We start from the raw sequence: 12,160 nt of genomic DNA, 5'->3' as shown, positions 1-12,160 counted from the left end.
AAGGCAAAACTCTTTGTTTCACATGAGAAAAATCTCACATAGGACATTTACAGGACTTATCTAACCTAAGAAAAATCTCGGAAAATTGTGTGCATCAAGAAAGGAAACCATTGGACCTAGTAAACTGTAGGCAAGGTTTCCGGTGTGTATGATTACTTTCAGGAGACTGATTTTATAATTATCAATAGCTTTTCATTAAAAGCGACGCAGAACAATAACAAATAAACAGGTAACAATCACTTGTGGTGTGTGAACACGTCTTTATTGCTTCGTAATATGAGGGGTTGTGTTATCAAATGATCGGGTGTTTAACACTCTAAATGAATTACACGAAAACTTCTTGTATATTGGAAAGAAGAATTTGCAATATATTTAGCATTATCCATTTTTGTAATCGGACTTATCAAACGAAGAATACGTTACTTCGATATGTTCACAGACACTGGTGTCGCGGAGGTGATGTCATGGGGGGGGGGGGGGGGGGCAATGGTTTATTTAGAATACACAAATTATCGCGTCTACTTTCCTCCTTATTTTGCCTCAAAGCGCTACGCCACCGTATACTGAATATGCATCGCTTTCTGAGTGTGCTTGCGTGACAATATTAATGAACCCATTGAGTGTGAAAGTGTTTGGCTTAAAGGTATATATTCCTGGGATCACATCAAACAATCTTTAAAGTTATGATATGATACATTGTGGTCAAGATTTCAAATTATTCACAGAAGAAAGATGACTGTTCTATCTCTTTTATAGGTATGATCAATCAATGATACATATCAATATCGTTGGAATATATCGTTTAATAGTTTGTTGAAACGTAAAAACATAGATATATATGCATTGAATATCATGTCAAGTGTATTTACAACATACATACAGATAATACATTTTCATAGTTATTACATATATAAGATTTATCTAACATCGGTATAAAAACATATTACTATCGTATTTCCAACTGTTTCCTGCTAATATATGCCTAAATATAGTGCAAAAATGTACTTTTTTCCATAATCGTGAAATAGCATGCGTTGCAATTCAAGTATCAACTGTAATGTAATGGATAACACTTTAGTTTGGTTGCTGCAAATACAATATTATTGTTAAATCTTCCGTAGAGTTAATCTTAACTTTTAATTCTGATGCAAGATTATATTTAAAGAAATTGAAATATGGAAGCGTAGATTTAAATGGCAGTATTTCAAGGAAGTCAATGTTAATCTATACACCTACGCCTGAGTTGTAAGAAAACCTGCATCAGTAATTTTTTTCAAGGTGGAGTCGATATGAAATTTGACACTACTTCCGATGTATCAACATCGATCCGAATTAGTTACCATGTAGTGGTGGATCTACGAGCGGGGAAAGGAGGGAGGGGGGGGGGGGCATATAACCCTATAAAACACAATCTGAATCTCTAACGTACATGATAAATACAAAGAAAAATGTGTCTCATATATATTATGACCGCCTCCCACACAGAAACGTGAGTCCCCAATATCGCATTAGAAATAAGCCTATAACCCATTGTCTTGTGTGTGTTTGCTGGCTTGTCTGAAATTTGGACTAAATTTATATCTGAAGTATGATACCTCATTTTGCTAGTTAGCGTTTATTAGATTAAAAAAGGGCCTACAAATCTTGTTAGATGGACCCTCCCCCGACTACCGGATCCGCAACATGCACATTATGATTTCCATCAAAGGTGTACCCTTTGGTAAGCTCATTATCTTACATCCCAGCTATTAATCACACAACGTTCTCCAGACATTTGAAAAACACCTCGAGGACGTTCAAGCGTTTATAGAACTTTTATTTCCGTCCCTAAACTTTTTTGTTCCTGGAAAAGTGACATGTCAGTATCAGCCTGGTACACGCTAACACTAATCATGCTTAGGGCGTAAATCACGTAAAGGTAAATATTCAAGGCTGATATAAGATTGATGAATACAGAATAAGTACCCTTAAAAGGGATAAATTACATGTAGATTTATCTTGGTATTCTATTGATAAAATCCATATTCAATACGAGATACATAAAAATATACCACAATTAGTTGATGATAATCCATCCACCAATACCCATCCATACTTGCTGTCCCGGATCGCATTTCCTACCAAAGCCAAGTGAACCCCACCTCGCTTTCAAATATGTGTTCTTGTCTCATTCTTGTCTCGTCTAAAAGTTTCAGCATAAATGTTGACTTTGTGGAAGTAGCACAAACTCTGCCCTTCTTTGGTGTGCATTTTCGTTAACACGTTTAGGACAAGAGACTTGTATCCTCTTTCAAAGTTTATCCACGGTTAGTTGGCGCCCTTGCGTTTCGTAGTCATGCAGAGGCATTTTTTTTTAGCAATACCCTCTATCGACCCAGGGGTTGTATATATGCTCCTGGCAGGTAGGATTTCCTTTGATACTATGATCTGGTTGATTCGCAATGTCCAAGTAACATTGGAGCCCCTTGAATACCACGGCGCGGAGACTTTGACAGCGCCCAAGAACCCAGGATCACCATCATCATCATATGTGGGAGGTGAAAAGATGACAACTTGTTATCCTTGTCTTCGCTCAGAGTTTGTTTCCATCACCACGACGATTAAGTAAGTTAATATATTTTCTTAATAATGAATTCTTCGGCTGTGTCAAACCGATGTTGATTTGTCGGGCGAAGACGTCACGACGTCGAGGTACTGGTGTCGAGGCGGCATGGGCGTCGACGTCGGGGTCTTATAGAAGTTGTAGAGAGGGGTAAATCCTAGTCCACCGTACACGTATTCGTTATCCTCCTCGTCTCGTATTTCGTGAGCGCCTTGTGCACATTGCTCGTAGGAGTGAACTGGGGATTGAGATATTTGTGGGGTAAAGAAAATTAATACTTTTTATCAGAATTATTATTTTTTATTTCGTAGAATATAGTGACGATAAAGTAGTGGTGATTACTAATTAACCTATATCATATTTTCCTCACAGAAATGCACTAATATATAATGTAATTCGAATGGTTGTCATTTTTTTTTAAATAGGTGCCTTTCATACTGCACATCTCATGCTGTGACAACAATTTATAATCTAATCTTAGACCTAAAACCTAATCTAACTCTTACCTACAGTTAAACCTAATATATCACATGTTAATCCCATTTGCAATCCAAGCTCTCGTCTACATTTCAAATTTATAGCTTACAATCCGGGCGTTCAGCATTCCTTCATAGCGTAGTAAGGTATAGGATATTTTATCCATTTAATTTCCCTCCAATAGTAATTACAACGTTATATTCTGTAAAAAACTGACATATTTGAAATATATCATTGAAGTATTTTCTCAGCAAACCAGATAAGGATATAATTTTTTATATTACACTATTAAAGACACGTTTTCTCTTTACTCTTCATCATCGAAATCACAAGAAAAACTTACGATCGTCCACGGACTTGCCCAGGTCAATATGAATATCGGCGATAGCCATGGCATTCTGACCGTCCACTGACCGAGCAAAGAAGCTGCCCTCTAGCGGTTCTGTACCTACAGTGATCTCTAACATGAGATCAACATCGAACGGTGTTGTGGCTACGTCGGCTGTAAACTGAAATGATCACTTTTGTAAATATATATTGTATCCATTCTAAAGACAGTAGTACAATAGCGCCTTTTACTGATACGTTATATGTTTACGTCTCAATGCGCGTCTAAAGTAATTTTTTTTTTTTTTAATTTCGATTAACGTCGCATTTGTTTTTAATCATCCACGTCGAAAGTAACAAGACACTCAATCAAGATAAATAACAACAAAACTGTTTTACTCAAGACATGCATTGTCGCATATTACAATATACATCTCTATGCGCTTCCAAATAACTTTGGGAAATCGAAACTATTTAGGCCGCATTCATACAAATAACCTTGGAATTAAACTTTTTTGTTTTTAAAAGTAACAATGTATAATATCAGATGTAAGAAAGTGTTACACAAAAGTCGAAAATTGAACATTTGTTAATGCAGGATTCAAGGATACATTTGTGCATAGAGGGAAGCATGATATAAAATGGTTACTGTTTATCGTCATCATGATATTGACCATTACGAAATAGATTATTCAGAGGCTTTTTCCTCATTTAAGGCAAATCCCATTTCCATACCTTAATGTAATATTTGATATCAATGAAGCTGCATCCCTCCAGACCGGAGGCGGGTACAGGGGGTATGACGAGTGGTTTCTGCACCCATGTGGCTCTGGAATAGGAACCACACCCTTCCGAGCTGATACTCTTCACGACGTGTGAGGTGGTACGGAAACCTGGCGCGCCCACCCCTTCTCTCCTGGCGCCGTAGTTCACGGACTGAGGATGGAAAAGGGGTTGATTTGATACAAGTAATGAGAATAAAAAGGAAAGAAAAACAAACGAAGGAAGAAGGGATGAATGGAGAAAGAATGAATTGAAAGGAAGAAGGAAAAACTGAAGAATTAAGAAAATGAAGTATAGATCTGTCAGCTATTTTTATGCATACATTGTGAAGGCCTAAGTTTCTATCGGCAAGTTTAAAGCTTGCCAAAGGGTTGCCTGACTTATCAACACCAATTTTCTATCTATGGAGATGCTATTGTGCTGAGTAGGTGAATCAAATGGTTTTAACCAGGGTCTCAGGAGAGAGACTTGCATAAATTATTCAAAAAATATATATATATATATTACACAGGTCTGTCGAGTATCGAAGTTAACGGACGTCCGAGGGATAACGTGTGAAAGCTCCACTAACTGAGAAAAAAATAACACCGATTACAAGTAGTTCGTAAACTGGAATTTCTCAGAGATCTATAGTCTTGCATTTCTTGGCCTCTCCACATTGGATATAAAACCAAGAGCTGATAATGCCTAAGCGTTGACGCCTTGATACATAATTCTTAAAGAGAATTTTGTTCCACAAGAAAAGCTGAATAAGACATGATCCATATAATTTAATATTTATTTACTATATTTCAATTTAATGATTACACTTGATTTGTTATCTAATCAATTCGGGTGTATATATAAGTGTGTGTGTGTTAGTGGGTGTGTTTTTAATTATTTCTTCCTTGACTAATTTCTTACATTTTTTGTTAAATTCATTAATTTTCTTCATTCATACTTTTTATAGGGGGAGGGGGATGTGGGTGTCTGATGTTTTCATTTGTCACAATTCCCATCTTTCCTATTGGTATCAAGGGACTTTAGGATATGAAATCCATTTTCTAGTACTTGGCGCTATTAATTTCATATGATTATAATTTAATCACCTGAATTAGTTCTGCCTCTAACGTACACACACTGCGTCGACTTTTGTTTTCCAGGTTCGCCGAAATATACACGACTTCCCCGGGAACGTAGCATTTCTTATCCGTATGCGCAGAAACGCTGATAGGCCCTGTTGCGCAGCACATACAGCATACAATCTTCTCGTCTTCCGCGTACACAGGGCTCTAGAGAGGAGAGGTTAAGATGGAGAATGGGGGAAGAATGGAGAGAGAGAGTGAGAGAGGGGAGAGAGAGAGGGAGAGAGAGGGAGAGAGAGAGAGAGAGAAGGGAGAGAGAGAGAGAGAGAGAGAGAGAGAGAGGGAGAGAGAGAGAGAGAGAGAGTGGGTGAGAATAATAATAAATATATGGGAATAAAGAAAATAAGTAAAAGAATATATAATGTTAAATGCAGATGCATGGGTATACATCGAGAAATGCCTGAATAAATAAATGTACAAGGGAGTACAAAAGAAGAAATAAACCAGATAAACAGAAAAACTTCCCGGAGGGTGTGGGGCCGATAGCCTCACCGTAGATAAGGAAAATATAAATTCTTAGTTTTGTTGCCATTTAAATGTTTAAGGAGGTGAGGTCTTTAAGTAATTACAACTCCATCTGATATGGATTTATATTTTTCTTGAAAACTGTATAAGACTTAAAACGAAATAGGGCTCCAAAGAATCATAACAAACAAGTTGATGTTATCACTATATATTCATGAGGAATAGTAATCCATTTCCTGATGAGATTGGATCCTCTTTAATCTACATCATTTGGTCAGCCTTTAACCGTAAGCAATAAAGTAACTCCGACAGAGTAGTTTTTATATGTCATCAGGCGATATAGGTCACCAACTTCATATAAAGCCATAACGGTTGCCATTAAAGTTCGGTAAATTCTGTTTTTGCGGAAATCCTTATTATCCATTATATCTAAAAGCGTAAAACTCTCGAAACCATCATCGATCATCTTTTAATTTTGTTTCTAGCTTATCTAGTTATATTCCATATCCTTCAATCATGTGTAAGTCTCACCATATTTATTCATTCTAGATGCATATCATTAAAAGAGGAGATATAAATATGAAAAAAATATGAAATAGAGAAGTAATAAGTTTCCTTGTTTTTTTTTTGTCTTCATTGCCAGAGATGTCAATCTAACACTAAATCTGCAATTGCCCAATTTCAAGTTGCGGATCCAGCTGCCTTTCAGAGAATTTTCGGATTTGTACCCCCGAACCCCGAACCTCTCGCAAATGGCTTATGGGTACATTAAATACGATAAAGTGTATTGTTGTCGCTCTTATCAGTATACCATCAGGGAGGGACTGATTTTTGGGGGTGGCTGATCCCGTCATGTGAAATGAGCCTATACGTCTGTTACACACGAGGTCTCATTTCGGAGGCATCAGTTCCTACTTAAGCATGTGGAGACATTGATTTAGTACTTGCGCCAGCAATCCACAGTATACTTGTACGACTAGTATATTTGTACTAGTCGTTTTGCATTCACTTCTATAGCGATAACACTCTCATTTGGCTCATCAAAGACCGCACCAGCCCCTGACGCAGTAAAGCGTCAGCAAATAACGCCTCGTGTGCTGCAAACGCTTACCATTCCGCTTGGAATTTTATTCAAGTCGACCGACACGCCGGAGATGGTGAAAGCCCGCTTGGTGACGTGGTCGAACTTCCAAGGCCTGTCGATGACGGCTCGGGCGAAGAACCTCGAGTAGCCCAGGGTTCCCTCGAACGAACACGGCAAGACGCGGGATGGGAGCTGGAACTCGAAGGGAAATCGATGATCGCCGGTCTCAAGGGGTATTTGGTGGTCGTAATTCTCTTCGCATGGTTCTGAAAAATACAGATTTAATCAAAAAACAAACAAACAAGATGATTATATTTACAAGTGAGAGAAACGGATTATCTTATAATGTGAAAGTAAGAATTACAACGTGGCGAATACAACGTTTTATACAGTGCATGTTCCTTTCGTTATGCCTTAACCTGTCAAACACAAACCAAAGTCAACATTGAATTTCAAGTTTACTTATTGGGTGTATTCTCCTCTGGACCGATTTTTGGGGGGTTTGGAGGGGATAAATGTTCTATTAAGTTTTAGAATTCCAATCATATTTTTCTCTGTAAAGAAGAAAGTTGTGTGAAGAAGAAAATTAAATTGCCTTGTTGTTTCTTTGAGCTCCTTTTCGTGAATGTTAAAGCCCAAATTAAAAACCTGAAATTAGTTTTGCCGGAGATTTAGGTACTGTGCCCTCACTCCCTTTCACCAAGGCATGAATTCGCCCTACTCTATGACAAAATCAATTCACATTTACTAATTCACATTGATAATAGGGTTCCTTCCATGATTAATTTTGCCCTTCTCCATGACCAGGTACATATGTAAGTACCATTTCGAATACATAATATATTAACCCATGTTTGTGATGGCCTCCGCCTACCCTCCTAATTCACTAGACTTTTCATGTCTTTCTCAGTTTTGGGAGTCTTTTTTTTACATTTTACATGACATTCTTTGATTTTCCATGACAGTGGGAACGCTGTGCCATCTTGCACGTATTGCTTCACACAGTTGGAAAGCCACAAAATAATTTATATTAAATAACAACAAATAATGATTTTACTCTACCTTTTCCAAGTATCTGAATATTTTGGTCGAAGTAGCACTCTCCCGCCATATAAGGTATGGTGACCTTTGACTTGCCACGTGACTCGATCTCAGTCCAGCTAACCATCGCACGCCCAACAAACTGCATGTATATACCTAAAAATAGAGGGAGAGAGAGAGAGAGAGAGAGATGGAGAGAGATTTAATTTAATAAGGTATGGTTCTTCTTTGGGGAAAAAATGCATTACATAAATATCGAATAATCTGCATTCACATCATGCAATCATGAAGCTTGATGGCATTTTTACTTAATATTTACCCCCCCCCCCCCCCCGAAAAAAAAAAAAAAAAAAAAAAAAAAATCAAAAAAAAAAAAATCAAAATGAACGACCTAATCCTTTTATGACTCGGTCATTGTCCCATCATCGTAACCGATACGATTCAAGAGCAAGAAGTGAAACATATAGAGCACCATTTTGGATGCTTCAACTGTACTCCAGGGTCGACCGAAGCCAAATGATGCATGCATTCATGCGACTATTACTCGGGCGGAGCGGAGTACGTGGAGCGTGTATTTCCCAGGGTCTCGTTACTAGGTAGTGTCATTTACACGACTGTATCTAATGAAACAGACACAATCACATGCAGTTCACACTGCCAATGAAACTCGTTTACACTGCCAATGAAACTCGTTTACACTGCCAATGAAACTCGTTTACACTGTCAATGAAACCCGTTTACACTGTCAATGAAACCCGTTCACACTGTCAATGAATCCCGTTCACACTGTCAATGAAACCCGTTCACACTGTCGATTGATAAAAAAGCTTTTTCTTCGTCGAGGATATTTTAGCGCACAAGTCACGCAAGTTCCCTATGCCAGATCATTATCATAAATTCAAATGTAATGATTTTCGATTACCACGATTACGGACTTGTTGAAATTTTCTCTCGCTTTCGCTATAAAAAGGGTTTATGCATTTTCTCTATACAATCTATACAACGTGAAAAATCTCAATGCCAGACTTTTGGACAAGCGTATATCTCAACAATGTTGATGATACCCCAGACCTATATCATTTGGGGGAAAAAGGGAAGATGGGCATGTCCTACCCTTTCCCCTCTTCATGCACTTTGACTAAATAGTTTCCAAATCTTCTCATTTAAATAATGTTAAAAAACAAAACCAACAACGACAGCGAATTTAGTTATAGGATAATATCCAAGACGGAGATCAATTTTTCTATTTGTAGAATAGGTTGTAGGATTATTTATACTGCATTGAGGTAGATATTATTTTTATAAAAACAAAATGTTGTAAATTCTTAAAAACCCGTGAATACTAATTTGACATGACAGCATAATTTGACATAAAAGCACAGATCATCCCGGGGCTGGCATACCGTAACCGGGGATATGGCCGGCTGCATTGGTTCCCGCGGAGATAAAAATTCCCGCGCGTGACAATCTCTGTCGGACATCCCTGTCCCGCCATGAGAACACCACCGAGTAACAGTATCAGAGTGATCTATTAAGTGCGTGCCATGCATAGCATACATTTTAGAGGATTTGAGGGAAAGAGCGAAAGAAAAAAGAGAGAGAGAGAGGGGGGGGGGGTGGGGGCTGACATAATTTGTCATTGAGAGGTTTTAAAGGAAGTGTACATCCCTTTGGCAAAATCTTATAATTATTATGTTATATATATTACACCATGGGCAAATAGGCAAGGGTGAGAAGGGGCAAATGAGCCATACTCTTTCTTTTTAGGGATGCTTGTTAGCCTAGGGATAATTTTCCAACTCGTCTTTCCCGATGGGAAATATAAAATTACCCCTCTTGGCAAAAAATATATTATATAGAAGAAAAAAAGCCCAACAACACATGATTCTTTTTACATCATCAGGGGGTAATAAAATACAACGGGTTTGTTGTAGTTGAGGACTGTGGCGATCTTCCCACAGTTCGTCAACCCTTCTGACCATCATAAGTTCTGTTTCATAAAACTTCCTATCAATAACAAATGCTATCTTTCTATGAAAAATTCGCTCTCAGCCAATCAAATACCACAATTTTAGTAGCGTATAACAGTTATTGTAACTTGTTATTGATACCCCGTCTTGACTACATCGAATGGTTGAAGAGAAAAAATGGTTGATAATTAAATGCATTGAGTAGCCCGCAGTGTGTAATATGCAAAGAAGACCTATTTTTAACGATCTATGGTAGATGTATAGTTACTTTAGTTTTAATAATATATCTGAAGCTGTCTTGAATAGCATGGACATTTTTTTTCTTCTTCTCGAAATGAACTGACAACTATTGATACTTTTTAATTGAAAATGTCAACTGATAAATATTTGCGAAATTAATGGTCACACATTTTTTGTTAAATTCCATCTGATTTTAGATATTTAGAGTTTTCGGAATTTAAAAATTGCAATTATTATCTGAAGTTGTTTTGAAAAAGGCTAGACGTTATTTCTAATGAATCTTTCATTTTCATTATTTCCTGTATCGTTAGACAAAATTACAAAATTATCATTTAAAGGTAACTTAAGTACAAACATATTATAGGTTTTGAAACATAATAACTTCGGTTCGTATCTTTCTTTTTTTAACATGAATAACCACTGCATTGCGCTGAAGAACATAATTCAAGATGGTGACGAGATTCACACTGACATAATGGATTCCTACTGGCAATCACATTGGCATTGTATATCTATTCATAGAAATATAGCTATGCATTAAACCTTCAAACTGTCACCCCACTGTCTGTGCAGGTGTATTTGGGCTTTGTCACTCTACCTTCCCCCGGGCTATGGCTGTCACAAAATCATCCATTAGCGTTTCCTTCTCATGATGGTGCCCGATTTAGCGGTATATCACCACACGATTATTGCGAGCTCGGATGCAGCGATCTGTCACCCACCAGGTGGGGCTAGAATGTTCTGAGTCTAGAATATGTAGACAATTGCCTTTTAAAAGGGAGTAGCTGCGAGGTGGGGGGGGGGGGGGAGGGGGCTTGGACGCGTGTCCCCAAATCAAATTGGCTAAGAGAGAGAGAGAGAGAGAGAGAGAGAGATATAGGAAGAGAGAGAGAGATGGGGTGGGGGAGAGATTGAAAGCCGAAAAGGGACATGAACAAAAGATGATAGGATTCATGTCGATCAGTAGCGTTTTTTATTTGCACAGACCGATGCCTCCTATATACAAGTACGGCAGTTTCATGGTGGCAGTGTGGTTCTAACCTCGTCATGCCATTTGGGTGTGATTATGCCCTCAGTGCATCTGCCGAACCTAGGCTACTCCACTATCATGGATGGACGAAAAGGGGAAACAATGATGTTTGAGGGCAAACTTCTTGTCAGACTACGACGGAAGTTGTTATCAACAGTTTCTCATCTGTTTAAGACGGGTACGAAGAAAGAAAAACACTTCGCTTTCCTTTCCTAACATTCTTGAAATGTAATAAGCTGGTTAAATGTCCGGCAAGTGTTTAATGAATGGCGTAGGAGCCATAAGAAATATTACAATGTCTCACATTGGCTACTATTACCTTGAGATCACACATTAACAAAAAGTGATTAACAAGAAAATCTGCGTATCGAATCTTTGCTGCTTTTTTGATCATTTAACTGAAGGGAATTTAAAAGGGATGACACTACACCATGTTACATATGAGGGGGAGAAAGCATCACTAAACAACTCAGGTACATGTATTACAATTGAATAATCGGACAATTTCTGCAGGCTTTGTTACGTCACGGATATAGGATTAGGTTTGCAATTATATTTGAGCTATAGGGTAAGGGTTACTAAGGATTTAAATTCAGGATTCAAGGAATTCGTATCGTGCAGATTATTAATTGCAGAGCAAGTCCCGCAGGAGCACTATGCGTCGTAGAACCTAACCGCAGTTTTCGTAAAGAATAATATTTATGGAGATTATGCGGGCTTGGGGTGGTGGCTTGGGATTTTTTGTATTCATTTTCTAAACGTGCCTCGCTTAAATTCATTCATAATCAAGACAATTTTTGTTGTGGGGGTTTAGCAACCAAGCCCCCCTCCCGAACCGCTGCTGCTGGAAAAAAAAAGGAAAAAAGAAGAAGAAAGAATCATCGCGAAAGAGAAGGTAGGGGTGGTGTGTGTGTGTGGGGGGGGGGGGGGGTGACATTTTTGACTGGTTTCTTAAAATTGGATTGAGATAATGCATCTGGCGAGCAAACATAATCACAATCTGCAGACGTCGGAGAG

General features: G+C 38.1%; 1 protein-coding gene across 1 annotated transcript in view; it reads right to left on the bottom strand.

Annotated features, from left to right (window-relative positions):
- Positions 1-243: 243 nt before the first annotated feature.
- LOC100889340 (arrestin domain-containing protein 3) overlaps positions 244-12,160 on the bottom strand; it is a 32,493-nt gene continuing 20,576 nt past the window's right edge. Inside the window, exons 3-8 of the mRNA XM_030977353.1 lie at positions 7,925-8,059; positions 6,890-7,128; positions 5,278-5,460; positions 4,142-4,342; positions 3,423-3,588; positions 244-2,840 (exon numbers count right to left, since the gene is read on the bottom strand). Of these exons, the coding sequence (XP_030833213.1) occupies positions 2,647-2,840; positions 3,423-3,588; positions 4,142-4,342; positions 5,278-5,460; positions 6,890-7,128; positions 7,925-8,059 (1,118 nt within the window). The 3' untranslated portion in view covers positions 244-2,646. The remainder of the gene's footprint in view (positions 2,841-3,422; positions 3,589-4,141; positions 4,343-5,277; positions 5,461-6,889; positions 7,129-7,924; positions 8,060-12,160) is intronic.

The sequence above is a fragment of the Strongylocentrotus purpuratus genome, unplaced genomic scaffold (genome assembly GCF_000002235.5).
Source record: "Strongylocentrotus purpuratus isolate Spur 01 unplaced genomic scaffold, Spur_5.0 spur5_scaffold_9, whole genome shotgun sequence".
In the NCBI taxonomy this organism is placed as follows: domain Eukaryota; kingdom Metazoa; phylum Echinodermata; class Echinoidea; order Camarodonta; family Strongylocentrotidae; genus Strongylocentrotus; species Strongylocentrotus purpuratus.
This window is presented reverse-complemented; position numbering and strand designations above follow the sequence as displayed.